The following is a 25,375-nucleotide window of genomic DNA, read 5'->3' on the forward strand; positions in this document are numbered from 1 at the left end:
TGAACTCTTCTTGTTGCGCCTGCTGTTGTTCTGTCCATATATTCCAGATGCTGCTATTCCAAACCATACTCTGTTCATTGCTATGCCAGCAGCTATGCTCTTATGCCAGACACTAAGCGCTGTGCTGGCACTCTGTTCAGTGGCAGTCCACTGTGGGTGCCCAGTTTCTCTCTAGACATTGGTTGGTGAGTTAGTTTCGCTCTATCACACACAGAGGGTGTTTTCACTCGCTATGCCAGTGGCACCTGTGCTGCCACAGCACCTCAGGCAAGTAGTTTTACGCCTTCCCGCCCTGTCGAAGAGACCCTTTTCCTTTTATTCCTCTTAGGGCCAGCCTGGAAATTCAGGTAATTGTGCTGCGCAGCATTTCCCCACAAGGGTTTAAAAGATGCATTGCTATCACGTAGAGTGACATTTAAGGAACTTTTGCAATCTAAGGATTTGCCACGACAAACAAATGTCCTGAATTAATTTCTCTTTCCTCCCCCGCCTCCCCAAATCTGTGTTCCATTGGCTCTCTCATAAGGAGACGAAGTCTTGTGCATATGATGTCTGTGAAGGGAGGGCATAGATTTTTAACGGTTCACCCGGCCGCCAGCTTACCTCACGGTGGCGTCGTCGTCGGTGCCTCCGAGGCAGAAGCGCTTCTTCGGGGAAGGCGCCCTCGCGCGCCCTCCCTCCCGCTCCTCTCCTCGCCAGCAGGTACCTGAGGAGAGGCTGGCCGAGGCCGCGCGGGAAGGCTGGCACCGAAAGCATCCGCGCATGCGCCCGCCTGGCAAGTGGGTGGGCGCGCGAGCCCTTCAGCAGCTACGGCGGCGGTGGCGACAACAACAGCAGCGGCGGCGGAGGCAGCTGAGGAGGCGGCGGAGGGACTGCCGGTGCCTTATTCTGAAGGGGAGGCCGGGAGAAGGGAAAGGGCCCCCCTGGATTAAAGGCGGAGGAGAGCCGACCTGAGAGCGGGGTGGGGGAGAGAGAGAGAGCCCTGCGCTGAGGAATCTGCCGCTGCCTCTCCAGGGAAGAAGAGGCGCTTCTGCTTCTCCTCGCCCTCCTCCGCCTGCAGCCGCCCCGCGCACCTGCCTGGCCTGTGGGAAGACGGGAAGACGTCGCCGCCGCCCCAGCCGCGGTGCCCGGGGGGCTGTGCGGAGCAGCGTCCCCGGGCACACCAGGAGAAGCCGCCTCCGCTCGCCCATGAGCACCGCGGCTCCGGAGCGCCGCCGCCGCCGCTCTGGCAGGGGGCAGCCGGCTGCAGGAGCGCACCCGGCGGGGGCGGCAGCATGTGGACCCCGACGGAGGAGGAAAAATACGGCGTGGGTAGGTGCCGCCGGGGCACTTCTCCTTCGGCCCCCGCTCCTTCTCTTCCCTACCCCCCCCCGCCCCGCGGCGCGCTGGGATGGTCGGTGGGGAGGGGATGTTGCCTCTCCCGAGGTAGAATAATGACAATTCCCAGTGCGGGGGCGGGGTAGTTGGCGGCGTTGATGCGTATTCCCTGTTGCGCGCCTTGCCTCCGCCTTGCACTTTTGAGGCGCTCTATCTCTCTGTGTGTGTGTATGTGGCTCTCGGCGAGCCCAACTTGATTCTTTGTCAGAAAATGGCGTTTTGGGGATGGTGTCGGAGGAGGGGGTGTCGGAGAAAATGCGGGGTTGCTGCTGTTGGATGGCTTGAGCAGCCAGGCGCCTGCCCCCCCCTCTCTCTCTCTCCCTTTTGGGAAACCGTGGCGTGTGCAGCGTTATTCGTCTCTCTGCTGCAGCCCGTATCTTCCTCTCTCTCTCTCTCTCTGCTCCCCATTAGGCTTCTTTTCTCTTCCATCACAAGATGGAATGAGAAAAAAGCGGCTGTGGCGGGAGGAGAAGGGAAGGGGGGGGAGCCCTTTTATTTTCCGCGTTGGTTGAACAGGTTGCGTGTCAGAAATAAAGATGGACATCGGTGCTGTCGGTGGGGTCCGCTGTGGGAGGAATCCGGGTAGGCTTCTGGCTCCAGTGTCGTAGCAGCTGGAGTGGATAGGAAAATCAGCCGTGTGGTGTATTCGCGTATTTGTGGAGGGGTGAAATGCAGGCTGCCTTAGCCAGTGTTCAGGAAATAAGCAGGAACCCCGTCCCATCTTTTTTAAACACACTTAATTCGTGCAAAGCCCGTCTTTTTATCGGTGGTCTAGGACGCTCTTGTGAGGGTTGAAGATGAGGAATTAGGACTGTACCGTCGTTAGGGGGCGCCAATCACGCACCTGCTCTGAGTCAGTCGCTGGATAACCCAAACGCAACTTGCTACAGTACACTTAAAAAAAAAACCCAATAACGTGCAAACAACAAAAAGTCCTTTGGCCTACGGATACAAAACTACGGCGAATATAATACTTTAGGCTGGTCTTATCAACTAACACGGATATCCACCCCTATATAAAATTAAAAGGCTCATTTTTATTAATATATGCATGTTTTAGTTTATTTTTGGGACTGGTGTCCTTAGTTTTGGGTTCTCTTTCAACGTACTCTTGCTTCAGATGGTGGTTTTAAAACGCAAACACCGAATGCTGCTGTGGTGCAGGTGGCAGAAGAGAATCAAAATTATGATGTCGTGTGCTGTAGGTTTAGCAGATCAGATGACTTCTTCTCCCCTGATTCCCCCCCCCCACTTGGTTTCTGTGTGTATTCCTGAAGATTTGCTTAGGTAAATTATATTTTTGGCTATGTAAATGTTTCCATATTGATTTAGAGCATCAATATCATGTACTGTTTATTACCCAGTAAATGGTTAATCACATGTAATCATTCATATTTAAATATCCTCTGTTTTATAATAATAGAAAAATCCAGGATGTACTAATACCAAGGAGATGCAGTTTTTAATGCAACAGCTGAACTTTAGGAAGCATGCAGGATGAGCAGGAAGCATAACTATAGCATAATGAATTGTACAGTGTGACATTAGTCAGCACAGTAATAACTCTATAAGACAAACTGTTATTGCAACTAAAGGCTAAAATCAAGAAAATAAAAATTGAGAAATTCCTACCAATGATGACCATGGTAGTTTTAACATAAGATAGTCAAAAAGATATTGAGGACTAAACATCATACTACTTCTTTCAGCCCGCAAACAGTTAATAATTGGCATTCATAAAAGAGAATAACCAGTGATTAAAGCCATAGTTTAAATATACAATTTATTTTCAACAGCCCCGATAAATACAAAATCTAAAAAGTTAGTCCACGGTATTCTGCTCAAGATGGATGGGCAGCTGTTGAATTTTGGTGTACTATTCTTTTTACTGTCTCATGTTGCAATGCAGTGTTAAAGATTCTCTAGTAGCTTTGGAGGCTGAAATTCTCACTTTTGTGCCCTTTTCTTTGTTTTAAAATTATCCCTGCTTTGTTTCTTACTCTCCATACAACACAGAGACTATACCAATATCCTCTAGGAATCTAACTATCCTTCCCAGCCCTCCCCCATTAAACACTGTTGACTTCTGAAAAATGATTTCAGTTTCAAATTAATACTATGTGTTGTAAGAGAGTCTAGCAAAGCCATCAGTTTCTAGCTTTCTGCAATCTCTGGTTTAGGCTGTACTAAAGGGTCAAAAATGAATTCTCAGAACTCAGCAAAAAATGTACTGGTCTGTATAGTTTGATTGCTGCTGAAGAAAAATCTTTCCCCCAGATGTTACATTGCTGATGCTTTTTATAACCCCCCCCCAACAGAAAACAGGCAATCTCCCTTTTCACCTGCATCTGGGCCATATGTAATGCTTCCTTATTTATCCAGGCTTTGGTTGATAGTTTTCTGAAGTTTTTACGCTGCTGGATTTAACCACATTCTTCAATACATTATAGTGCTGCTTTAAATTGTTTTAATTTAATTGTATTATTTATATATGCCCCTGGCTCCCTTTGGAGAGGTTGTAAATTCATTTAATATTTCAAATTTATATGTAAAAAATGTATGTTAGCAATGGTTATTAGCTTGGAAGTTTAAGACATGATATTTTTAATGTGGACATATATTCACAATGCCTAGCATCCAAAATTGCACTCCTGAGTGAACAATTTATGCCAACTCCTCCTTCCATCTGCAGCCCCTTTTACCATTCCCACTGGTCCCCCAACTCAAGGAGGGCAAGGGACTGGGAAATAGGAACACCGCACTCTGTGATTATGAATGCCGTTCTTTTCAAATTAGGGCAGTTAAGATTCAAGTGAATGAGCTTGTAATGAAAAAGTGTCTGACTTCCTTCTGAAACATAAAACCTGTTTTGATATATAAAGATAAATATTACCCCCACATATGATTTCAACTGCTAAGTGTTGAGCTACACAATGAGCCAAGGTGCATTTTGCAGCTGTTACTGGACTATTCTCATTTCAGATTGAAGGTATGGGAATTGCATGAATGAATAGTCTTCTTTTTCAACTGTTCATATAGAAAATGTGTATGACAGAGGGATAGGATGGAGAGGAGTTTCAACTGCATATGTAAAAGGAAGCATTTCAAAGCTTCTTCTTTTTTACTATGAAGTAAGCTCAAGGTCTGCATCCTTTCCTAGGCTTGGTTCCAAAGACTTTTTAAGATTACCCAAGAGGCTTGCACTAGCCCAGGGGAGTGTTTGACTTTTCTTTGAACATCTGATCTCTGTGCCACACCACAGATATTTTTGAAACTCCCATACTCTGTGTTATAGGCAGCTGTATGTGAAAAAGATACATCCAAAAACTAGATCCTTTGGGTCATAGTCTTCCCCATTAAGATTTGCTGGCTTCCTTGGACCTTGTGGCTTACATCTTAGGTCTTTCCGCATAGGCCTCTGAAAATAGGACTTTGTGTTTACTTTTTAAGTAGAAAGAAATTCTCCACTTAAAATGCATATTTCAAAATACTCAGGAAAACTTGTTTGATCCCTACTTGGAAATCTTAGCAGGTGGATAATTTTGCATTTACCCATTTAGATTACTCCACACAGTGCATAATTATTGAATCTACTGGGATGGCTTCAAAAGGTGATCAGAAAAACTAATGAAGTTGGATCTATTATTGTTGATGAATAACCATGCTGGTATGCTCTGCTTTTGAGTTCCTCAAATGATTGGTCAGTAGAGGAAAGAGGATGCTGGGTCTATTCTTGTGAGCCATCTCTTTCTAGGTCTTTAGATATGTTTCACCTCCTCCCCCTTTTAAAAGTTAAAGACAAAAGCACTTGTTTTGTAAAGCTGAAGTTTACATCTTCTCTACAATGGTGATCAAGATGAGAGTAGTCCTAGTAATGGATGTCTAAATGAATCTTGGCTATGCATTTGCAATTCAGTGTTCTTTAAGTCTAGAACACTGCATTGTTTTAGTTTACATAGGTACAGGTATATTATAGCTCACATTGATATTAAACTAGGATAGCTTATGATGTATTTTCTTGACAAAACAATAAAATATTAAGCCAAAATGCCTGCATTTTAGATTGCAATCCTGCGCATGTTTGTCTTGTCTATTACACACAGGCTTTCCTCTGAATAAACATGAACAGGATTGCTCATTAAATTTATATCTTGGTATAGAGAAACTAATGTTTTACAGTACTGTCGTATATAATCGCTTTTTCTGGGGTGATTAAAATGTTTGTTCGTTTATAACAATTTATATACCGCTGGTAAAAGATACTTCTAACCATTGAGGCAACCTGAGCCTCCAAGGACAAAGATGGATCAAGGAGTACCCTCAAACTCTGAACTTGTTATTTCAGAGGGAGTGAAATCCCACCCAGAACAAGCCAATCTCCCAGACATGGGAGCCACCAACCCATAGTGCCTCCACATTCACAGAGTTCCAGTTCAGTTCATTCACTCTCATTGTCTACCATGTTACCCAGACAATGATCCAGATCTTGCACAGCTTCTCCTGACCCTACCAGTGGTTTCATATTGATGTGAGTTGTTTAGACACCAGGCAGTAGAAATCCCTGGGGTCCCAAAGAGCTGTTGTTTCCCACCTCCCCTTTAATGCGTGTTGCCTCACTTTATAGGCAAAAACTCAATAGGTAAGCCTTTTTCATAAAGAAATAGTTAAGGGAAAAGTTTCACCATGATTGTGTTCCCTCTAATTTAGTGTTATGCCATGCCCCCAATGCAGCTATTTTGCGACTGGAACCCCCAGCATCCTCAAAATTCAAAATGTCCCCCCTCTTCCTTATAGGGTGGCAACCTCTGATCAACTTCAAACTCACATTCTACAATACCATATCTAGAAGACCTGTTTATCATACTCCCTTTACTAACGCACAAGCTACCATGCACCAATAAGCAAGCCTCCCAAAATTAAAATATTACTTATATATAAATGTAAATATTATTTATATTTAAATGTTATTTTGTGTTTTCCCTTTCTAAGAACTTTTGCATTTTACAAGGTTTGTTTCTTTTTGAAGCACAGGGCACTGGAAACTTAATGGTGTGTGTTTGATACTTAGTTCGTCTGCAAGTAAGTAGAAGTAGTCACAAAACAACATTAGCAACCCAGAACCTGCTTCTCCCATTCACCTACAAACTCAAAACAACTTCTGCCTTTTCCACCTCTGCCTTATCAATTACATTTTAGAAAATGCCTTTTCAGGAACCATAAGTTCATTTTCAGATGTTTATATCTGGTTCAAATTTCCAGATAATTAATCTGTTCAAGGGAGTACTACGTGACCCAAGTGATAAGTTTACAGCCCTCGATTTGTAGCATGGTCTCATGTGAACCTACCCCTTAAAAATAGGAGCATGTGGGGCTTCATCAGCTTTCAGATTACATCTGTGGCTTATTTCCAGAGGAGTAGCTTGCAGTAAAAACAGCAAAGAGTCTTGTGGCACCTTAAAGACTAAAAAAAAACCACTCCTGTGGCATAAACTTCCACGGTTGTGTAAATTGCTTGCAATACTTCCACCCAAAATGGAGAAAGGCTTCCTGCCAGAAGTCTCCTGCTTTGTTTTGTAAACAATGCCTTCATCTTTCCAGAGTAACTGAAATCCAGTTAATTGCAAACAGCATTAGAACAAGCTCTTATCTCTTGTCAGGCTCTTGCTTGCCCTGAGGCTCAGTCATTAGCAAAGGTTAGTAATGAGTTGTTAATGCATGAAGAATGTCCATCTTCAGTTGCAGAGTTCTGCTGTGAGCAGTTGCTTGTTTTAAAATGTGAAGAGATTGATGTTTTTAGCTCAGGCTACTTGGGATTATGAAGAGAGAATTGGAATACAAGCCTTACTCAAGTGTGGTGATGGAGATCTTTTTTTACGTGTACTTTTTGAAGTCTGGTATTCTTATCATAGCTGTCAAACGTCCCTTATTTGGCGGGAAAGTCCCTTATCCCAGAGCCATGTCCCGCTGCTGCCCTTTATTGATGATGTCCCTTAAATTTCCCGGGTTTAAAAGGAAGCAGCTCCTCTCCCTCCCTCCCTGCCGGCCAGGGAGGAGGGAGGCTCCAACTGTGTTGCTTGGCTGCGTTGCTCACCCAATAAGGAGTCTAAGAACGACTGGGGGTGGAGCTTGCATTCCTTGTGCTGATCAAATCGGCCGCGTTGCCTGGGCACTCGCCTTTACTCAGTGCTTCCCAGCGGACAGGTGACGGTGGTTTTCCTTGCTGCATCCCCTTTGCCGGGTTGCTGCGCTGTGGGAACCACCGCTTGAGGCTTCGTTTGGCTGCTGGCTGGACTTTCTGCCTTTGGCTCAGAGGGGCTCAGAAACTGAACATACCTGTGCTCTGAAAATCCCTTATTTTGGCTGCTGATCCCTTATTTTCGAGGCCGCTGGTCCCTTATTTTCAAATCTGTAAGTTGACAGCTATGATTCTTATATGCTTAGAGACATGGGCGTAGGCAGAGGGGGGCAGGGGGCAGCTGCCCCCCCAATAAAATAAGTAAATAAAAAGGTTTCACTAATTGACCAATTGTGTCACAATTAACTTTGTTCTAACCCCCCCCCAACATAATGCCTGCCCCCCCACAAACCTGGCTATGTCCATGTTTAGAGACCCCTTAGTTTATTATTGGACGCGGGTGGTGCTGTGGGTTAAACTAGGACTTGCTGATCAGAAGGTTGGCAGTTCAAATCCCCGCGACGGGTCGAGCTCCCGTTGCTCGGTCCCTGCTCCTGCCAACCTAGCAGTTCAAAAGCACATCAAAGCGCAAGTAGATAAATAGGTACCGCTCTGGCGGGAAGGTAAACGGTGTTTCTGTGCAATGCTCTGGTTCGCCAGAAGCGGCTTAGTCATGCTGGCCACATGACCCGGAAGCTGTACGCCGGCTCCCTTAGCCAATAAAGCGAGATGAGTGCCGCAACCCCAGAGTTGGCCACGACTGGACCTAATGGTCAGGGGTCCCTTTACCTTTACCTTTAGTTTATTATTGGCATGTTCTATGGCTGAGCTCTGCCAGGTTGGAAAGCAAGTTTTGGGCAAGAGTACTCAGCAATACCTGATTTATGTTAAGCATTTAAAATTGGAGATGGGGAACACAGGTACTTTAGGGATTATTATTTTTTCTGGCACTAGCTTCTGTGGACTATATTCCATATCATCAGATGCAGGAACTGTAGTCCATGAAATTTTACATCATAATAAATTTGTAAGTCCTTAAGTTGACATATGACTTGTTTTTGGTTCAGTGTACTAATATGGCTACTCCTCTGGACACTGTAATTGTAGGTATTCCTGTAAGCTTTTCTTTTTTAAAAAATAAGCATTTATCTTTTATCCATTTGAACATGTAGAATGGTATTAAAGTCCCCTTGTGTTTGTTTTTCCCCCCTCCTTCTTTTTGTGTGTTTGTGTGTGCTTAAAATAGCTCATCATAAAGGGAAAATGTGAACTTTTAAGAGTTAATTCAGCACAGAAAAATACAAGAAACCCTTTATTACATAAGGATTTTAAGTGTCTGAGACTGGAATCTTTTCTGCATTTTGAAAACATTCTTTTTTATCGGACATAGTAGGGGACAGGATCTAATGACATATTTTTATGTTATGCAGTTATTCTGTGTGCCACTTTGAAAGGTGGTTTTACAACCTTTCAATAAACATAAGTAAATGTAATTGGGTACCCTACTCCAAACTCTTGGAAGCATATATTTATTGTAAGAAGCTTACACTCCTTTTGAGTGTTTTCTTCAGGTAAATTTAGGCTAGTTGAGATGTAGTGGCATAACTGCTGCCCAGCTATCGCCAAACCAGATTTAAGGTTGTTGTATCCATTGATAAAGTTTTGAACAGTTTAGGTGCAGATTATCTTTTGGACCACCTAAACCCTTATGTCCCAACTTGATCACTGGGATCATCTGCAGGAGTATCATTGGCTGTCCCCTGAGTCGGCAGTGGCAGAACCGGGTGGGGGGGCAAAAATTTCTGGGGAGGTACACAGGGAGAGTAAAATGGAGGGAAGTTCCATTGCACAAAAGGAAGTCATGCACCAATAGAACCACTTTGATAGATACTGCCCATAGTGTTATGTTTTCTATAGTTAATTTTGCACCTAGCCTAGGGGGTATAATTAAACTCAGAATGTGTGAAAACACTGTGTAGTATTGTGGCTGGACATGTATTGGACAAGGATTCCTGGAGACCCACTTTTAAATCCTCTCTCAGCCTTGAAGCTCCCTGCGTGACCTTGGGCCCTTCACTTTCTTTTAGTTAAATCTACTTCATAGAGTTATTATGACGATAAATGGGGAAAGTACCATATGTACTGCCTTAAGCTGCTTGGAGAAAAGGTGGGATAGAAATGTAATGGGAAAGTTATAATTGCTTTTATACTACCAGTTGGCCACAGAAGATTTAAGCAAAGGTTAGCAGAGTGTCAAACCTGAGTAGCTACTCTACTAGTAATTGTAGGCTCTTCATACCTGCCCCCAATTTAAGCATATTTCTGTTGGTAGCGGCAGGACTGGTCTCCTTGCATTTTCTCAACCTCCTGGTAAGTATTTGATGACCCAAGGAGTTTTTTCTGGGCAGGGAGGAACCTCCCACTGGTCCCATTGGAACCCTTATACAAATTGCTATGAATATACTCTTTAATTCTTTTTAATATAAATTTTATTTGGTAGCTTAAATATAATCTTGCTATTTTTAAGAGAGTTAATGGATCATTACATTACATAATTCAGTGCAGTTAACAATTAGCTTACATTTTGCAATTAGCTACATACGAGATATATATATATATAATGTGTGTGTGTGTTGTGCTTGTTCAGCTTGGTAAAAATGTCTACTTGCATCTCATCACTCTGTTCTGGCCATTAATAACTGATTTTTCTCATCTAGCTTTCCCTTCCACTCCCCTTTCTTTGTGTGTCTTGTCTTTTTTTTGTTTGTAAGCCTCTCCCTCTCTTTCTCTTGATGTGAGCAGCTTTGGAAGACAGTTCGGATAGTAAATGCTTGTGTATTATTATTTGTTATTAGATAGTTATTCTGCCATTCCTCCCAAAGTTGTTCAGGGTGGCATGCACCAAAACAGTAAAAACAATATAATTCAATTTAAATAAATAAATCACACAATGTTCTAAATACATGCCATTGTGATAATAATGCCATTGTGATACTTGCTCTCTTATCCATGCACAAGAGGGAAGTATCCGCAGGTTTGAAGAAAACTGAAGATTTTTAAAAGAAGGGGGTGGAACCCAAAATGGCCCAATGAGAAGCTTGCTTGGTGGTTGTGGAATTCCAGCTGGATGAGGGTGGGGGGGCATAGAAAACCCGGGGGATGTAATTGAGCACCCTGCAAGAGGAAATGTCTGGCTGGGATCCTGAACAGGAGCATTCTACAGTGCAACATTTTCTTGCATAAACCACTTGCGATGTTCTGTGTCTGGATTCCTTAGTGGGTAAGTGGGGCAGAGGACACAGACGTTATTCGGAGGAAGTATGTCAGGAGTTTTCTCTAATAGTGTGCTGGTCTGGGACTCTCCTGCAATGCAGTGAGATTATATGATTGCCTTGCTACAATTTGAGTTTTGTTGTAGACATTGTTATGTTGCCTTTGATGGTCAGTGATGGTCAGTAAAATGGGTGCTGCTGGCAGGTGTTGGCGCCAAAGAGCAAACACAGTTGCATAGTAGCTTCAGTTGGTGGCTGTATTTCTACTCTGTGGGTTGTATCCAGTGTTATTCATACTCAGAATAAACCTTTTTAAATTAACGGAGAAAACTAACAAGTCCATTAATTTCAATGGTCTACCCTGAATTAAATTTTGTTATAGACAACCCTGCAGCATTTCAGTTCATCAAATAATTGTGGAAGAATATTTGGGTTCTCCAGTGGTTGTTCAAATAGCCCACATTTTTTGAACAACTTGAAACTATTAGTTCATTTCAATTTTGTGTTCTGTCTACAATACCTGACTTGCACATCAGTCTTTTCCTTAAACATAATCTTTGTGATTCGAGGACCCGCCCCCTGCTTGGGAATAATAAAGACACGTGGATATTAGGTTAATGGGCTAGAAAAGGCCACAACTTTATTGATTACAGCATGTGAGAGGTATTGGCTTAGGCATTGGACAACAGCAAATTTTGACTCCACCCTCGGAGAGGGGTGAGTCTGACGAGGGTTAACCACCAGTAGGGGGAGCCTGTTGATGCAAATACAACTATAAGCTCTCCCCTGATGTCACTGGGGGTCGTGCCATGGCCCCCAGCCACACAGGGCATTGGACAGGATCCACGATCGTCGGATTCCTTTAACGGAATACCCATAAGTGAAGGAGTAGGCGATGGCCACACCTTGCCCTTCCATACACCAACAACACATTCCAATGCCTAACCACCTAATACCAAGAAAGTTGTGATGATTGCTATGAGGTAGGCGAAAAAAACCAAGAGGCCGATGCCAATTTGCCAATTGGAAAAAACTCCTACCAGGCCCCCTGGGCAACCAGGGCGACCAACCATGTGTCCATAGCAAGGTCAAGCGAGAAGCTACACACTAAAGGGAGTGGTGGGTGGGTGACTCGAGGAAATCAGCAGCACAATGGAGGCGAGAGCTGGCGTGGCCGCATTTGAGCGGCTAAACCACACCTCTGAGCTCGTACCCGATTGGGTGCCCATCTGGGAGGCGTGGCGCGCCAGCAACGATGGCAGGTCAGGGGCCGGAACGCCCCCTGCGAAGCGCGGCTCCCGCTCACAATCTCTCCCCTCCGGAAGGAGGAGAGGCTTTACAAGAATGCTTGAGTAAGTAGTAGCGTTGTTCCTATTTACGTAGAACATGTAAATTATCTTAGTGGTATGAACCTATTCAAAATATGTAATATATCATGTGAAATATGAACAAAATAAAGAAAAGTTGATTGCCATCGGAGTCACTGTGCTTTGAGTAGGATAGGTTATGAGAATTCCGCATTAAAATTTGCTATAGATTATTCATACTTTGGAGTATAGTTTGGGTTTTTACTATAGATTATCCAAACATTTGGCTTTATAGAGATTTGAAAGAGTAGCATGAAGATCCTATATATGCTGATAGTTCCATATCAAATTCTGAAGTGTCAATTACATATGTAGATCATAATTGAGAGCAACTAACAGTACAATCCTATATCTGTCTACTCGGAACATCCCATTGATTTTCATAAGTGTTGGCTCCCATGTAAGTGGGTATTAGGATTGCTGCATTCAGCTTGCAATTTAAAGCACACATTGAAGCGTAGGGTGAACATGAGCCTCAGAATCTCTTTCCTCATTACTGTGTTCACTTTCAAACTCAGACCAAACTAAGACCAGTCTTTTAGCTTGGCAGACTGGATGCTGTGCCAAATTTAGACCTGAGGCTGGCCTTACCTATTACAAGCATAAAATGTAGCTAAAATGGTTTAAACAGCCATGTGGATGTAGGAAGCCCACATTCAGCACCTCTGTACAAGAAGGTAAGAAGAGGCTGCTGTATCAGACCTATGACCTATCTAACACAGCAGGCTTCCTCAACCTTGGCCCTCCAGATGCTTTTGGCCTACAACTCCCATGATCTCTAGCTAGCAGGACCAGTGCTCAGGGATGATGGGAATTGTAGTCTCAAAACATTTGGAGGACCGAGGTTGAGGAAGCCTGTAATATAGCATCCTGTTCTCACAGTGGCCAAGCAGATGCCCAAGGGAAACACATAAGCAGGATCTGATCAGACCAGAGGCCTGTTTAGCTCAGACCAGAGGGCCGTAAACTCAGTCATCGAGCATCTGCTTTGCATGAAGGCGGCCACAAGTTCAGTCCTGCCATCTTCAGGTAGTTCTCTGAGAGAGACTCCTGACTGAAACCCTGGAGACCTGCAGCCAGTCATTGTAGCCTGTAGATGGACTAATGATTTGTTTCGGTATAAGGCAGCTTCCTATAGTTCTATCCCTGTGCATTCTGTTTCCTAGAGTGGCCAAACATATACCTTTGAGAGGAGAGCAAGGCAGACATGAGCACAAAAGCACACTCCGACTTGTGCTTCTCATCAATTTAGTGGCATACTGTGATGCTAGAGGTAACATAGGCATTGTGACTAGTAGCTATTGATATCCTCATCTTCCACCTATCTGTCTGGGATTCAGAGTTTTAAATTCAAAATCCTCAAGGCAGAGAACAAAAATAATACAGTTGAATATAAACCACCAAACTTCCAAAAGGTACAGTAAACAAAGTCTAAATGGCAGTCAGTAAAACCAAACATGTGACAGTTACAAAACCTATTTTAAAAGAGCCTTGTGCAGTCTTTTGCAGGCACCCTCTCTGTAGTGCCTAAAGAATGATGGAACCATCAAAGAGTTTTTTAAATGTGGAAGTCACACGGTGGCTGCTTCCAAACAATACACCTGTACCAGTGAGACCCTGGCATGCTAGCAATGACATTTTGGTGGCGTTGACATTTTGTTCTCAATATCTGAAGCTGGGCTTAGCAAGTGAAACAAGTCAAAGGTGTTTATTTTTAGCATGACCAAAATTGAAAGGCCATTTGGCCTATGCACATGTTAAAAGGAGTTTGTACAGATGGTGTAGAGTCTAGAGAGACTTAGATGCAGATACAGTGAGACGATATCAAGGACAAGACAAGATTCATGTTGCAATGAAAAACAGGGTTTTGAACTACAGAGGAGTTGTACTAAATATGTGCAAGGAGTGAAGGTGCCACACAGCATTGCCAAGAATCTGGTCTATGGCTCATCTAAAGTTGTTAAATAATATGAAATACAGTGGTACCTCGTGTTACGTACTTAATCCATTCCGGAGGTCTGTTCGTAACAGGAAACTGCTTGTAACATGAGGCACACTTTCTCTAATGGCGCCTCCTGCTGCCGCGCACCACTGGAGCGCAACTTCCGCTCGCATCCCCGGGCAAAAGTTGCAAGAAGGGGCATCTACTTCCGGGTTAGCGGAATGCATAACCTGCAGCATTCGTAAGGGGGACGGTACGTAACACAAGGTACCACTGTAGGGGTATTAAGATCTGTGGATTTTCCTGGTTAAATATGGATACCAATGTCTGTGATAATTCATCACTCTCTGATCCCCGTATCAAGCCCCATATCAGGGCTATACTTCTCTATAATGCTGCATCTCAAGGCAGATAGTGTTCATTGTTTCCTTCTTTACATAGAAAAGCAGCCTTCATCTCAGTAGCATTCATTCTACTAAATTTTGATGTGGCTAACATACTTAATAAATCATGGTAGTCCAACACACGGCCCTCAAGGCATGTCCTTTTGTGGACCTCCAGAGTGCATTCTGGGAAGGTGTCCTGTTGATCTCAGAGGAAAGTGCCAAAGTGCCTTGACAAACCTCACAGAGGGGGGAGGAGGTGGCCTCAGCCTCTCGGCTACGTAAAATGTTTAAGTGGTCGGGGGATGGCGGGCCAAAGCACTCTGTCCAGGTTGGGGGGGTAGTGCATGTGTGATGTCACACATGCACAACCGCCACTCCACCCAAATGATCTGTGTCTAGAAAGCCTGGGTGGATGAGCCCTGAGTAAAGAAACAGCAGTTTAGTTCAAAGAGAGACATGGAGCAGAGGGAGTGAGTTTTGAGTTAAATGTGAGAAGCAGCTTGGATGCAAGATGTTTGTCTCGGGATCTGATGTGAGGTAGCATAACTGCTGCCTGTTCCAGGTACAATGTGAAGTGTTGTTAGGTTTGTTAAGATGCCACCATTCTTTTGTTTGCTTTGGCTCATATGTTTGATAAAGGTTCATGGGTTCTGTTTTAAGTAATTGTAACTGTAGGCTTTTGTTTACAACAACAACAATAATTTTATTATTTATACCCCACCCATTTGGCTGGGTGTCCCCAAAGAGAAAGCTTCTTACTCTTTTTCTTGCTCTGTTCTTATTTAGTGTTCTTAAATTACCTTGCTATTGCTCATTCCAAAGCAAATGCAGTTCATTGACCATACTGCAGGTTAGAAGGGGCTGTGACTGGGAGAAAATGGCATATTACAGTGGTACCTCGGCTTAAGTACTTAATTCGTTCTGGAGGTCTGTTCTTAACCTGAAACTGTTCTTAACCTGAAGCACCACTTTAGCTAATGGGGCCTCCCGCTGCTGCTGCACTGCCGGAGCACAATTTCTGTTCTCATCCTGAAGCAAGGTTCTTAACCCGAGGTACTATATCTGGGTTAGCGGAGTCTGTAACCTGAAGCATATGTAACCCGAGGTACCACTGTACAGCACTTCAGTGTAACTCACACTGAATACAAGTCAGTCTCTGAGTTGTTTTCCAAAAGTTCTGCAGTGCTAAACAATGGCTGGAATAAAGCATATCTAGCTGGCTAGAGCCATGAACAGGAACATTCCAACAGAAATTGCAGAGCCCTTATAGGGGGAAGTAGCCAGCTCATGGAAGTCTGCTCCTGGAAACCAGAGCCAAGTAGCTCAAAGTATTTTGGCCCTAGGAAACAGGTCACTTTCACTTTCCCAACCTTAAACATTGCTGTTGCAGGTTGAAACATGTTTAAAAATGGCTGTGGTATGCAACAATTTCTTAATCCGCACCAAGAAGAATAGTTTGGATTTGATATCCCGCTTTATCACTACCCGAAGGAGTCTCAAAGCGGCTCACAATCTCCTTTCCCTTCCTCCCCCACAACAAACACTCTGTGAGGTGAGTGGGGCTGAGAGACTTCAGAGAAGTGTGACTGGCCCAAGGTCACCCAGCAGCTGCATGTGGAGGAGCGGAGACGCGAACCCGGTTCCCCAGATTACGAGTCTATCACTCTTAACCACTACACCACACTGGCTTTCCAGGAATATGCTGGCCTTTTCCTACCATGTGCTATTTTTTGTATGCAGTTGTAAAGTGTTTTCTTAATTTGTGTGTAGAAGAGGGGCCCCAAGGAAAGGGATGTAGGCTTGTTGAACTTGAACACAACAGGCTAATGGATTACTTAGAAATGTGGTGCCAGGGCTCCAAATTCAGGTTGATTTTCGAAGGATGGAGATCAAGGAATATTTGACCTGTAATCTCAGTTTTGTGGTGTTGCTTTGAATTTCAGTGGAGACACAACATTTATAGTGCTTTTTTTCTAAAATAGGCAGGATTCTGTCAATAATGTAATAAAATAAAACCCTGATGCTAATATTGATGGGTATGATTGTATTGGAGCACATGCAGTCGTGTATGATTTGATCTTTTGGATGGTTGCATCTGTTAAGAGATTCTAATGCAGCTGATGGGAGCCTTTGCCTTGGAGCATAGGTCTGTTTTTTATGGCTGAATAAACCCATCATTATTTCACTTTCTGTGGGCTCTAGGTATTTTATACCAGAAAGAAATTATGTGCTAAAAAACTATTAGAACACAGATGTAACTGCTTTAAATTATTTGGATTGAAGTGCTACAAACTTAAACGTGTATAAAATGAATGCCAATTTTATAGTAAATGATAAAAGGTTAACATGGTATGATTCCACCTCCCCCCTCCAAATGCTTAATTGAGATTTCACCATAGGAGCAATCTTGAGGACTAGGCTGAAGTCCTGTGTACCAAAATAACTTGAGTTGTATCCTATAAATAGCTCCTGTTGTTTCCTATAGGTCTGGAAGGAAGACAGAGAACAGTCACTATTATCACAATTCTATGAAATCATAGTGCAAAACAGTTTATGATGCCAGCTTTCCATTCTGGTTCCCTTCCTGTTTTCTGGGATTTTGGAAGTTGGGAGAATGGCAAGGGTTGGTTGAAGGCAACTGGAGCAGGATGGCTGAGGTTAAGAAGCTGGAACAAGGCCTTGAGTTTATGGAGCAGGGGACATTCATACCTTGAATTTTGGTATGGTTTACAAGGATACTCCTAAATAGTTGTGGACTATAGTCATGGGCTGCATTTGTATGTAACACTTAAACCATGGAGTAGTGCTACGTGCATGAACCTTGGGCTTCCTCCTCCCCTCCTTTTCCTACAGCATGGTTGTGGGAAGAAGATCTGAAACATTATTCTGTTTTCAACTAATCACAGTTAGTCCTTTTGTCTCAAATCAGGACAAAATGTGGTTTTATTCTGACTTCTTTGGACAAACATAAACATGTTTTTAATCAAGTTTATGTGGTTTTATTATATATATTTTAATTTATTTCTAAATCACTTTGGGACTTCTTAGTGGCAAGGGAAGTACAAATTTTAATAAACCTGAATGGTAATTAACAGCAACCACAGTTTGTGCTGCTTTGATAAAACAAGCTGTGGTTAGTTGAAAATGAAAGCAGATGCTTCAGAACTACTCTTTTGCAGCCGCAACAGAGTTGGAGGGGAAAGCCCATGAGCCTGTTTTTCATTCATGTACCGCCAAGCTATAGTTTAGTGTTACGTTTGAATGCAGTTGTTATCTTCTTAACTTCACAGTAATCTTATGAATGGAGACATGGCAGAGCTGACTTTTGAATTTAGAAGTCGGAAGTCCACTGCTGTGTTTAATGGACTGGTTGTACAGACACACAAATGCACATACCCGGAGGCCTTCCAATGATTTCTAGTGCTTTTTATCTTTCTCATATCTTGCTCTGCAGCTAGAGATGAGCCACAGTGAATTAGTCATGTTTGCTGATGTTACCAAATTGTTTAGAGTGGTTAAAATAAAAAGGGGATAGGGTGAATGGGAATTGAAATGGCAAATGAAGTCCAACGTAAGCAGGTGTAAATTTAACGCACATTGAGGCAGAAAAAACCTCTAACTTAATAAACATGAATAGGGTCTGAACTGTCAGTGACTAACCAGGAGAGAGATCTCAGGGTCATGGTGAATAACAATGAAAATGCTGACCTATAATGCAGCAGCTGTGAAAAAAACTATATTCCATGTTGGAGATCATTAGGAAAAGGATTAAACGTAAAACTGCCAATATCATAATTACTTTCTGATCTGTGGTGTCAGCACACTTTGAATCATGTTCTGGACTCTGCACCTCAAAAAAGATATTGCAGAGCTGGAAAAGGTTCAGAAAAGGACAATAATAACAATCAAGTGTGCAGAACAATTCTTCTGTAAGGAAAAGTTACAGTATTTGAGGCTTTTTAGTTCAGAAAAATAGTGAAAGGGGAATGTTAGAAAAAGGTTGAGTATAGGAACATGGTAGAGGTATATGAATTTAGGCATGGTGCGAAGAAAGCAGATAGGGTGGTTCCCCCCTTTTTTATAATACTAAAACCCATGGACACCTAATGAAGCTAAATGTTGGAAGCCCCAGAACAGGCAAAATGAAGTATTTATTCCCATAGTGCATATTGAAATTTGCAACCATAAAATATAGTAATAGCCACCAATGTGGGTAGTTTTGAAAAAAGATTAGACAAATTCATAAAGGATAATGCTATCAATGGCTACTGTCATTACTGTATTTTTCGCTCTATAGGACGCACCCAACCATAGGACGCATCTTGTTTTAGAGGGGAGAACAAGAAAAAAATTTCTCCCCCTGTCTGCTCAGCGCCCCTTCAGCGAAGCGGCAGGAGAAACGGAGCCCCTTCCATTTCTCCTCCCGCTTGGCTGAAGGGGCGCTGCGCAGCTCTCCCTCTCTGCTGAAACCAGGAGAGTCTTGTTCTCCTGGCTTCAGTGAAAGGACCCTGAAGCCTGCGGAGGGCAGTGGGAACTCACGCTGCGTTCCGCAGGCTTCAGGCGGCTATCCCTGAAGCCTTCGGAGTGCAGCGCAAGTGCCCGCTGCACTCCGCAGGCTTCAGGCAGCTGTCCCTGAAGCCTGGAGAGCGAGAGGGGTCGGTGCGCACCGAACCCTCTTGCTCTCCAGGCTTCAGCGAAAGCACCGCGAAGCCTCTGGAGCATGGAGGGAGTGCTCCCTCTGCGCTTCAGAGGCTTCGCGTTGCTATCACTGAAGCCAAGGAGCCTGCATTCGCTCTATAGGACGCACACACATCTCCCCTTAATTTTTGGAGGGGAAAAATTGCTTCCTATAGAGCGAAAAATACGGTACCTCCAGGATCGAAGGAAGTATGTTTCTGAATACTAGTTGCTGGAGATTATGAGAGTGCTGTTCAATTCATGTCATTCTTGTGGGATTGACATTAGCATCTAGTTGACTGTACTGATAACAATATTGTGGCCGGATGAGCCTTTGGACTGATTTAAGAAGAAGAAGAAGAAGAGTTTGGATTTGATATCCTGTTTTATCGCTACCCAAAGGAGTCTCAAAGCAGCTAACATTCTCCTTTCCCTTCCTCCCCACAACAAACACTCTGTGAAGAGAGTGGGGCTGAGAGACTTCAGAGAAGTGTAACTAGCCCAAGGTCACCCAGCAGCTGCATGTGGAGGAGCGGAGACGTGAACCCGGTTCCCCAGATTATGAGTCTACCACTCTTAACCACTACACCACACTGGCTCTCAAGCCTACGGCACCCGGTATTCCCAGGCAGTCTTCCATCCAAGAACTAACCAGGCCTGACCCTGCTTAGCTTCTGAGATCAGACAAGATCGGGCGTGTTCAGGGTAGTATGGCCGTAGATAGGGCTTTTCTTAAGTTCTTTAGCATGGCTTTTCTTAGGTTCTTAGTAAGGTCTGATTTAGATGATCCTCCAAAGTACTGGTTTACAATTCAGCTTTATGCAAACCATAGTTTGCTGGTTTCAACATTGTAGCAAACTATGGTTAGCAGTAAATGGAAAACCAAAAGTAAAACTGAAGGGAGTTCATATCTGTGGCTCATCCTCACAAACACTAAGCCCATGAATCAGGGTTTAAAGGTATTTAGTTTAGTAATGCAAACCAAGAGACAATTGTTGGATTTTGCATATATAATAATACATCGTTCCTTTTTAAATGCTTGATTTTGATAAAGAATACAGTATACACCAAATTTGAATTTTAGCAATAATTTCTATGCCTATATTGTTGAATTAGATTAATTATTATTTTGTGAATCTAAAAATTAGTTGTGTCCACTAAAAAAATGCATGTGACTGTAATGAAGGTGGGATATTATTCATAACTAATATCTTGACACAAAGGCATTGCTAATCTTGAGATAAATGGAATTTGAACAGGAATGTAGTTGCTATTTTTATGTAGCACTATATAATGCTACTCAGCCTCTGACCTTTTTGTGTCCCCCCCCCCCCAGTTATATGCAGCTTTCGAGGGCCTGTCCCACAAGGCTTGGTTCTGGAACTGGGAGAAACTGTCCAGATCCTGGAAAAATGTGAAGGTGAGTAAGATGTACTAAAAGTAATTTGGTTATAATGTAGTACCTATCAAACTCTTTGAATTCACTCACATATGAACCTACTTCACCTTTCTTAAACTCCCAACCTAGAGGTACCTGTGAGCATGCCTGGATCTTGTGTATAAGGACATGCATACATCAAACATCTGTGTAGTGAAATATAACATTTGGAATTGTATGCCCATCTATTAGGCATACTTACATAATATAAGACTGCAAAAAAAAAAAGCAGCAGCACTCCTCCCACATGTATTTGCTTGATCCACTTTCTGGGGGCAAGGGAAAATGGAGCAGCAGCAGCCAGAATTTAGCTTATTTTTACTTTATATGAGAGTTTCCTGCCTCAGCTATTGCATTCAAATGGTTATACTGATGTGATGAATCTAATGCCACATGTTTCTGTGCCACATTATCCTCCAACATCTTTAGAGCCTTTCCTTTCTCTGAAGAGACCCCCCTTTGTACAACCCCTAGTGTATAATACGTCTTCTCTCTTGCTGAATCTATTCTACTTGACTGAATGGAGAAAGCTGTAAGCTGCGCTGCAGCGAAGCCCTTCTCTCTTTCATTCAGCTGTTCCCCTCCTCCATGCAGCCAAATGGAGAAGAAAAAAGGCAAGATAAGAAAGGGGCAATGCATGAAGTGGTGTTGTAGTGTTTCTGCTTTTTGGCTAGCACTTCAACCAGAGAGGTGGGTTCTTCATTTGTATTGCACATTCAGACATAGAAAAATCTGTTTTGCCTTTTGCTGTGTTCCTTTGAATCCTCCTGAGCACCTAATCTGCTGATTATACAGAATAAAGCAAACTCCAGCTTCTGTAGCTCCTTGTTTTGCAACAGGTAGGGAAAATCCAACTCTTTTGTGTCCTGTTGGAGATCTACAGACAGACTGACACACATACACACAGAGAGAGAGACAGAGACAGAGACAGACAGGCAGACAGACAGAGAGAGAAGGATGAACCCCACAGTTTGAGAACCTATATTTCAATGACTCATTTGGGAACCATGATTATTCAAATGCTTACTAAAACCTACTCTGACCCACTTTCTAGTATAATGGCTGGAGCATTATTGGTTGTAATCCAGTCAGAAAGGGGGTCACCATGTTTATTAACCATCTGTCTACAAATATTTGAACCCTGGCCTCATTATCTTGTGGTAACAGTGTCTAGCAAGAACCTTGATCAAACTGATTTCAGAAATATATCTAAATTGGTTAGTGAATTATGTTAGATATGTCCATACTGCTATTGCTTCCAGTAACAACTTTCCATATGTTATTGAAAATAGTCTAATGATACATGATGTTTGCAATAAGCAAAACATGTCTATATTTTCCCCTCCATGCCCTATATATTGAGCTTTTAGTATATTTTGTAGCAAACATTGCAAGCTTTTAGTATCTTAAATGGTGAACTTTTCAAAACAACTTAAGATGGCAGTGCACATCCTATGTGCACTTATTCGGCATTGAACCATTCCCCTGAGAGTAAACATGGATAGGATTGCACAGTTTTCTTTTTAGTGCATTATTAAATTGGTTGCTAAACTCCTAGAAAAAGGAGCTTAAGGTATACTTGGATAAATCTTCCATTTATCTTTTTAGGTAAATATGCATTTTTGTGAATATATGGAGCAAACCACATGAAACGAAGAGCAAAAATCACAATTTCTGTTTTGAGTTAAAAGGGTTGTGTTTTAGCTAGTCAGAATTCTGCTTTTCAATTACTTATTAACTGTCAAGAGAGTTTCACAATCAATTCATATAAATTAGTCATTTTTATTTCTTTATATACATGTAACCCTTAGACTACCAAAGGCCTGCTTCATAAACTATGAAGGATTTTTGTTGTTTGTGTAATTGTCATCTAGAAAACCTAAGAACCAACTTTGACTGGGTGATTTGCCATGCTGCTCACATATCAGGAGTGAATAATGTTTAATTCAACAAAATAAATAAAAGAGAACCACATTTGAATAGTAAAGAACAAAGCCCCTGATGTCCTAGAATCTCCTATTTTTCATGCAGGTGGATAGCTGCAACAAACCAGCTGGCAACTTGGTACGCTGAGTGCACTTACCCACTCAGTAATGGGTCAGCCGGTCTGGAACGTGTGCAGCCTGGAGTTGTAAAGGAGGTTTCAAGCTTGCTATTTTATGGCAAAGAGACACTTCTACCTGAGCTATCCTGCTCCTGTTACCTTTTCCTTCCTGGTTATTTGCCTAGATTCTGTTGCTGGCTCTTGAGAAATAGATTGGTTGTCAGCTTCTTGAGTCCTGCCTGAAGAGTGATTTGCTTCTCAATCCAAAAATCTATCTAGTCTTCTCTTGTCAATATTTCTCTGATTTCAGTCAGCAACCCTGATGAAGCCCTGAGACTATTTAAAACAGAGATGGGGAGCTGATTATTTACAGGCTGGCGCCAGCCTGTAAAACCTTCAAACTCCTCAGAGGCCCTGCCTCATTCCCACTCCAGCAGTATTCAACACCTAAAGCCTTTTGTGTGCAGCTTCACTGCTCAGTCCGCCTCCACCTTTGCCCCTCTGCTTTTCTTTCAGAAGTGCTCTGCATTCTGTACATCGCCTGGGTACTCTCAACAGCACTTGAGCATCCTCAGAAGCACTTTAGCATTTTTGAACCACATGGCATTCTCTGAAGAGCTTGTGCACTTTCCAAGGGACTCTGGTCATCTCCCCTTTTGCCAAGATGATCACCCTTCTGAAGCTCAATTTAATATCAGAAATTGATAATGTGAACTGTCAGGGGCTATGGGGAAAGTGGTGGCAAGATAGCAGTGCAAAAATCTGGATGAAGAGATTTAAACTGCATTGTTTTCATTGCCATGAGAGGGGAAGTGAAGTGGGGAACGCTTTCAGAGATGAGAGGGAAGTTGGCTTTTTGGAGAGTTTGTTTGTTTGTTTGTTATACAACATGGGATGTCCTTTTGAATAATTGCTGAGAATCAGAGTATCAGGTAGAAGGAGAAATGAAAATGACTTTCTTTTAGTTGGGCAGGTGGTATAGTTTGTAAGCTGTCAGTCGTCTGCAAAGGCAAAATGAATTTGGGGGGAGGGACTTTCTGTGACTGACCAGCAACATCACTTCCATTGGGTCCCACAGGTTGGTTTAGCTATTGAAGGTACCTTAGACTTCTGTCAGGTGGATCTTTCTCTGGAAATCTGAGTGATATTCCAGACTACCCAATTAAAGTTTTCCACCCAAGATTGCAAATAATTCTTCCTCTTTTAAGCCTTATTTTTATATTCCTCTCTCTCCAGAGATGGTTTGTGTGCATTATAGTACTTCTTCTTCTAAATGCCCACTACTCAGACTTCTCCCGACAATAGTGCTGTTGTGTACAATGTGAAAGGGTAGGTGGGGAAGGACTTTAAGAATTTTATTCATGAAGAAGAGAAGGGATTGAGCCTACTACTTGAAATGACAGGTTAAAATTCTCCTGTTCAAGCAGATCTAATGGTCAGTTTTTTGCAAAAATATATTGCTGGTTCCCTGTTTCCCAGAGAGCCATAGCTGTGCACAGTGAGGAGGAGGAGATTTTGACCTTCAACACTGTGGTGGTTTTACCTTCCTCTTAACAATATTTTCATGGTGTGTTTGGTTTTATTTTGCTATTATATTGGCTTTCTGGCTGGTACTGGTAACATCAAGCATGATGCATACTTTGGGAAAGTGAGGGAGGCTTTCTGCTATTCACTGAGGATCCATTTAAGGGCTCTTGGGGTGTTGCTTTGTAAGGAGAATGTATGGTTCAGTGGTTTACATGCAAAAAGCTCTGATGTCTCCAGGTAGGATTGGGATTCCTGACTGAAATTCCTGGAAAGTTGCTGTCAATCAGCAGAAAATGTTCAGCTAGATGGACCAGTGGTCTGACTCAATATATGGCAGTTTCCTGTGTTGCTTGGGTTCTGTTGATTTTGGGGGCTGACATGCCCCTGATACACCCAAATTTATGAGGGTTTCCTATGGTATCTGTCCATCTAGTCCCATCAGAGGAAAAGGTGGAGTAAAAATAATTGATGATGATAGACCTTACCACCCTCCCACCAATATTTTTCAACATACTGTCTGGATGGGTTCATCAAACAGTAGTCTGATACCTGGATCCTCCTATGCCTGCCAAGCTCTGTAAGCTAAAACCAATAGGTTGGGTCAACTTAAACCCAAGAGTTTTAGTTGGTTCTCTAAAAATGTAAGAAAAGAAAAGAAAAGAAAAGAAAAAAGAAAAGAAAAGGAGCAGTCCAAATATCTTACTAGAGACACTGTCAGAATAAGTTGTGTACTGCCTTGGAATGGTAAGTGAGTAACAGTATAGAGTTCTTAATTGCTCTATGTATTTATTTTTAGCTTCAGAAAGAATTTAATCTGGCATATTTTGTTGTATTTCAGGATGGTACAGAGGAGTTTCAATAAAGAAACCTAATGTGAAGGTGAGTCTAGATTCTGTTTTAACAAATCCAATATAAATAAACATTTATAAAGTTACTGTAACATATTATTGATTGATTGATGGATTTTACTACCATGCCTGCCCACACAAACCTATGTTGCCAGAGCCTAAAAAAAGGAAAGCTCTGGTAGAGTAGGGAGGGCATTTAAAGAACCTTCAGGATTGCCGCCCTCCAATCAGCAGGTTTGAATGGGGGAGATTTGAAATTTGAGTTCTCTGCTGGGACAGAGCTCCCAGGCTGGCCCAGTGCTTGTGCTTTTATTTCCTATTT

At 42.7% G+C, this 25,375-nt stretch overlaps 1 protein-coding gene across 9 annotated transcripts in view; it reads left to right on the forward strand.

Moving 5' to 3' along the window:
- The first annotated feature begins 955 nt into the window (after window positions 1-955).
- The window catches only part of DOCK3 (dedicator of cytokinesis 3), a 147,936-nt gene continuing 123,516 nt past the window's right edge, over window positions 956-25,375 (forward strand). For 8 of the 9 annotated variants that reach the window (XM_081900195.1, XM_081900191.1, XM_081900196.1 and 5 more), the window contains exons 1-3: window positions 1,207-1,311; window positions 20,533-20,616; window positions 25,044-25,084. In XM_081900195.1, the coding sequence (XP_081756321.1) occupies window positions 1,275-1,311; window positions 20,533-20,616; window positions 25,044-25,084 (162 nt within the window). In that variant the 5' untranslated portion in view covers window positions 1,207-1,274. Of the gene's footprint in view, window positions 1,312-20,532; window positions 20,617-25,043; window positions 25,085-25,375 lie in introns of all 9 variants that reach the window. The other variant, XM_081900198.1, reaches the window with a different exon arrangement.

This window comes from Podarcis melisellensis, assembly GCF_964234715.1.
Source record: "Podarcis melisellensis genome assembly, chromosome: 2".
In the NCBI taxonomy this organism is placed as follows: domain Eukaryota; kingdom Metazoa; phylum Chordata; class Lepidosauria; order Squamata; family Lacertidae; genus Podarcis; species Podarcis melisellensis.